Raw genomic sequence first — 6,000 nt, 5'->3', positions numbered from 1 at the left:
TATGTTGTGATCGCTGTAGAAGGACCAGAGATGTGTGTATGCCGTGATCGCTGTAGAAGGACCAGAGATGTGTGTGTATGCCGTGATCACAGTGGCGGTGCTCACAGTAGAAGGACCCATCCCAGATGCCCACTGTCAGAAAAGCAAGGGGCAGCTTCTCTTACATCCCACATTGAAGGTCTGTGTCCTCAAATCCTTGCTGAAACCTAGTCCCCATGCGACAGTATCTGGAGGTGAGGCTTTGAAAGTGGGTGCCATGGAGACAGCCTTTAGCATTAGGATTATATGTCCACGAAAGAAGCTTTGAAACCATGCCTCCTCCTCTGCCCTAGGGCACAGCAAGGTGACATTCAAACCAGGAGCCAGATCTTCACAGACACACGTCTTGGCTGGGACATCTGGCCTCTGGAATAGGGAGGGCACATACCTGTGGCTTATGAGCCATGAAGGCCATGTAACAATGGCCCTAAATGACACAGATCAGTCACAGTGGGCCAGCACTCCACTTTGGGAAGAAAGGAAATTCTGGCACATGCTACAAACATGGGCACATCATGTTGACACCACACACAGTGACACCTGGCAGTCACAGAAGGACAAACACAACTTCAGTAATCTAAGGTTCACAGAGTTTAGAAACAGAAAACAGAATGCTGGTCATGGGAGTTGGGTGAGTGCTGTTACATGACTTCACTGGGTAACATGGAAGGTGTGTGGGTGCACAGCAAGGGAGATGCAAGCAGAGGATCCAGCCATGGTGGCGATCAGTTGGAAAAGCTCAGCAAACATGAAGTGCACTCTTGTTCCTCTATGATTTGTCAGATTCGCAAGACCGATGTGAGTCTAGGGAGAGGGAGAGGCCAGAATAAGAGCGAAACTGCCTGCACCCACGTTCCCAGGGTTAGCTGCTTTGATTGTTGCTCGGACAAAATCTCTGGCCAAGCAACCTAAGGAAGGCAGGGTTTGTTTGGGTCTCTCATGGTGGGAAGACACTGCAGCAGGAGAATGGCTGCTCACATGAGAGAGAGGAGTCGGAGCCCAGTGTCTTTTTGTTTTTTTGTGTAGTCTGGGACCCTAGTCCATGGAATGGTATCTCTTACATTCCAGGTGAGAGTTCCAAACTCAATTAGAGTAATCCAGACAGTCTCTCACAGACACGCCCGGAAGCTTGACTGTGGACCCTGTCAAGGTGACAACTGTCACAGACCCCAAAGGTAGAGGCCTAGAGACCTGCTGGCTTTGGCTGCATGTCCCTATTTAGGAGTGGCATGGGACTGGCTGGGCTCAGGAAGTATTTTCCATTCCTAGAGGGTAGGGGTTACCACGAGGGCTGCTTCTTAAAGGCCACCAAACATGCCAACAGCTCTTCTCTGGAGGCTGCTCTGAGGCAACCAGATTCTGATTAGCTATGGAACAAAGGCTGAGCTTCTATGATGCTTCCAGGCAAAGTCATGTCGCTGGCACTCACATAATTCCTGCCATGAACATCCTTGCTGCTTCAGGCACTGAGGACTGAGGACAGATCAGGGTTCAAACCAGAACCTCACTACCATCAGTTTCCCCAGGGATGTCACAGAGGAGGAATCCCTGGCCCACACAGATTATGCCCAAGGTCACACAGTTCAGAAGCAGCAGAAGTACCATTTGAACCGTTGCTGCTACACTGGACACACTTTAACTCCAGGACACATTCACTTGGCCACCTGTGAAGGACACCTGACTGTCATGGGGTTAGATCCTGCCTCCTGTGGTGTCTGCATTCTCCCTGCCTCTCAGATGCAGCTTCCATATTCTATAAGCTGCTCCACAATGCCCATGGTGGAAGGTAGGGACTTTACCTAATGTCCCCACCTTCATCCTCCTGTCCACTCAATACCTCAAAGATACTGGGTCAGTCCTACTTTGGGAACTTTGCACGTGCTGTCCTGACTTCCTGGCACTTTCATGCTCCAAAATGGTACTTGGTGGCTCCTTTGTCAACTTCTAAGACAGGTCCGCCCTTCCTGTTACTTCCTAGCCTTTCTGGGAACTTCATTTTCCTTCATGGGCTTTTACCCTGTCCATAGAATAAATAAATATATCCTCTACATGGCAGCGTATAGAAAACCTGGGCCGACTTGTGCCACCCTGCAGTGGTCCAGCACCACGGCCTCATTAGGCGCAGGTGCCCAGCCTTTCCACCACCAGCCTAAACAATCTTGTGTCCTTATAAACTGCCCAGTCAGCGGTGCTTTTATTGCCACAGCAGCAAGGGGGCCAAGACACAGTTTTCTTTATTTTGCTTCCTGGGATCTTACCTCTCTACCTTCACCCTCTGGCTCAGATTCTGGCGCTACACACCCTGCAGGTGGTTTCAAGGACTCGGGAAGGCATGCTGTACAACGCTCGAGCCACATGAGCTCAGGACCAACCAAAATCATAGCAATTTTAGCTCTGTACTCAGGGTCTACCCAGGACATCAGCGTCAGAAAACAACAAAGTGGGCTCTCCACCTGATCTGCAAAGCTGGCTTGCGTATTGCCCAGGGCTGATAACTCCCCTCGCGGTGGCCTAAGGTGGGTGTCCCTGGTAGGGAGGCATGAAGGCCTGTTTTCTGGCTGCCGTCCTGTGCATACCAGCTGGGCTCCCACACACCCTCACCTCCCAACAAGGCGCCAAAGTCTCCCTGTGTCCTTCATATTGATGTTTGCACAATGAATACAAACCACATTAAGTAAATGTTATAGTCTTATCGACAGGAAAGAGAGCTGAGGAAGAGTCTGTGGAGGAAGGAGCTTGGCCCCAGACCCCAAGTTATGTGGTCTCTGGTCTGTAAGGATCAAAGTCCTAAACCAGAAGAGACTCTGGCAGGATAACAGGTATTCTTGAGCCCGGAAGCACCCACAATGCAAACAGAGCCACACGAACACACCCAGATGGGTTAAGACTTTGGGGGGGGGTCGGATTTCAATCATTTCCCCCATTCTTTCTTGTATGCAACAGATCACTCTCTGATGGAGGAGGAAGACAGTTATATAGGGGACATTTAGTGATGCGTGACCTCCTTTGGACTACAGAACCTCTTTCTCCACCAGCCAGTGGGCTAATAATGGTCCTGTCAATCAAGATTCAAGACATCCTGCCAGTCAAAAAGATGTTCCCTCCCTGAAACAGAAGACTGAAGGGAAGGATATGGGTCACTGTGGTGGGGATCCTTTTGCAGATACACCCTAAGTTTCTCACGTCCAGTTCTGAGATTACTCACACCTTTCCAGTACATTCTCAAATGTACTAGAGTCAGTTGGCTTTGTTGTTTACAGCCCAAGGCACTCCCAGGACCATGATGGAGAGTCCAAGCCTGAATCTGGACCCATGAAGTATGTATGTAAAGTTCGCATGTAAAGGCATGCCCCAAGCCTTTTCCCTGCCCCTGTCCTGGGTGCGAAAGCAGGGGCTTACTATGGCCCAGATTCAACTCCCAGATGGGAGCACACCCTAGGAGCTGGTGGATGGTGGGAATCAAGTCCTAGTGCAGAGCTGCATACCAGACCAGAAGGTCCCTCCCACCTGCTGTGGGAGAAAGAGTCACAAAGTGCCAGAGTATTTGTACCACTTGGTGGCAGCAGCTTCTCCTACAAGGAGAAGCCAGGAACAAACTTGAGGAATACAAAAGAAGTAACAGAGCCTGGGTCCTTCCTTCTTCCTTTGAGGAGACCCCTGGCTGTACAAAGAGCTTGGAAATCCAAGGCCTCCCCAAGTCCCACCGTCTTTTTCCGTTCAGACAGATCTCACCTTTTTCTCATCTCCATCCTGCAGGAGGTGTAGGCCACTCCTTCGGGCATTCTCATGTTGTCTCAGGGCGCTGCCATGTGGCTGGGGCAGGCTGGAGGGAGGGGATATGCTGCGGCCCTGTGGGTCCACCCAGGTGTAGATGTGGTTGGTGACGTAGCCCCCAGGGATACGCCCGGCTGAGTACACAGACAGCAGCAGCTTCTTGGAGCCCTTGAGAGCCTGAAGAGAGGGGAACACAGTTAGAGGGAAGGGGGCACCCCCACTCTGCCATTACTTCACCTCCCATCACCATTCCCCATGCCACCGCATGTGAAAATGGAGCATTGGTCCCATCCTATTTCAAGTGGTCTAAGCACAAAGTCATCTCTCAAGATACCTGTGCAGTGGAGAGTGAACTGAGCAGACCTGAGGCCCCTATCCTTACCCGGCCTGAATGCAGAGCTGGCCCTGTGCTGGTGTTGGAGACCTTGGCTTTGGAATGTAGCTCATGCAGGGACTCCCTCTTTGACACTGCTTGTGCCACAGCGTGGTTATGTTGAGCACCTGCCTGTCGTCTGCAGTCTGGGACGTGGGTACCATAGAATGCCTGTGTGACTGGTCTCCAATAAACCAGATAGTATCACACACATATCAGTTTGACCCTAGGAGGATGATGGGTGCCCTAGGCGATGCGTTGAGGGCTTCGAGAACCTTGGGCCTCCTCTGGACCTCACTACTGTTACTCGTATCTAAATCTGAGCCCAGTTCATGGACAGTTAGCCCCCATAGGTCCCCTGTACCCATAGTTTGACATCCACAGATTCAGCCACAGAAACAAAAATGTTTTTGTTTTGTTTTGAATGCATCCAGGGAACTGGGTGGCGGCGGGTTGCTCGGTGGTTACAAGCATTTGCCATACATATGTGACATTAGACCCCAAGGACCCCAAAGTTAGGCTGACATGGCAACCTCTTGTTGCCCTAGCAGTTGGGAAGCAGGGACAGGATCCCCAGGGCAAGCTGGCTAGCTAAACTAGTTAACTCACAAACTCTGGAAAGAACCGGGAGACCCTGTCTCAATAAGGAAGTGGAGGGTCACCGAGGAAGACATCAAACATCAAATCTGTGCTTCCATATGCATGCATATGTGTACACACATCTGAGGATTGTATTTTTAAGTCTGCATCTGTCCTGAACATCCACAGACTGTTTCGTGTTAGCATCCCCTAAACAGCACATGGCAGCAGAGGCTTGCATGGCACGCACGCTGCACTGGGTATAATCCTCTGGAGAAGACTCAGTCTTTTGCTATACCACTTAAAGCTTTTATTACACTTATTTATTTGTGTTTATGTGTATACGTGCACGTACGTGACACATACACAGAGGCCAGAGAACGACTTGTGGGATCTGGTTTTCTGCATCCACCGTGTGGGTCCTAGGGATCAAATTCAGGTCACCAGGTGTGGAGGCAAGCTCCTGCTTCCACTGAGCCGTCTCACTGGGTCTCGGGCATAAATGCACTCTGGAGCCGAGTTGCTACAGATTCTAAGGGACAGGAATATATGCTGAACACGTGTGACACTTTGTGAAACGTTCTAGCTAAACACTGACACTGCCAGACAGTGGTCTCGGAACCCCAATAACATACTAGATACAAGAGTCAAAAACAGAAACATCAACAACAGCAGCTTAACCCTCACAAAGGGCTGTGTGTGGTAGGCCTTCCAACCCGTGCCTGCACGCACCATTCTGGGAATCCTATCATGGGTAAAGGACCCCCTCTCCCCACAAAAAAGTCAAAGCTAAACATTGAGCTCAGAGTTTCAGGAAGTCAGTCATTTGGAGACAAAGCAGCTGCCCCCCACTGCAGACCCAGGTGGCTGTAAATGAGAGAACAGATTTTGCAGTTTCAATAACAGCTTGTTTAAGGAAAAAGGCTGAATTCCCTTTTTTTCCCCCTAATGAAACTTCTCCACCCCCATCCCTATTCCTTAACTACAAAATCTCAGCTTGAAGTGTTCAATCTGTGTTGTGGTGAACTCTGGCCATTACTTGTGGGCCGTACACCCTGATCACGGTGCAGGCAGATCTTGAGACAGCACACCCTACGTAAAACAAAGTGGTTCTAGCTGTGGAGGTGTCTAAACTCTTGTCCTTCATTTCCTCCTACAAACTAAAGTCTTACAATGATGGGTGGAGCAGAGGGCAGGAACTCTCGGCCTATACACACAGCAAGGGGTTCCTTTCA

The 6,000-nt window shown here is 50.2% G+C and overlaps 1 protein-coding gene across 7 annotated transcripts in view; it reads right to left on the bottom strand.

The window, feature by feature from the left end:
- Positions 1 to 6,000, bottom strand: part of Whrn (whirlin) — an 88,055-nt gene that overhangs the window by 58,159 nt on the left and 23,896 nt on the right. For all 7 annotated transcript variants that reach the window (XM_026781924.1, XM_026781925.1, XM_005352606.2 and 4 more), the window contains exon 2: positions 3,772 to 3,990. In XM_026781924.1, coding sequence (XP_026637725.1) covers positions 3,772 to 3,990 — 219 coding nt within the window. The remainder of the gene's footprint in view (positions 1 to 3,771; positions 3,991 to 6,000) is intronic.

This window comes from Microtus ochrogaster, chromosome 10 (assembly GCF_000317375.1).
Source record: "Microtus ochrogaster isolate Prairie Vole_2 chromosome 10, MicOch1.0, whole genome shotgun sequence".
Classification (NCBI taxonomy): Eukaryota; Metazoa; Chordata; class Mammalia; order Rodentia; family Cricetidae; genus Microtus; species Microtus ochrogaster.
This window is presented reverse-complemented; position numbering and strand designations above follow the sequence as displayed.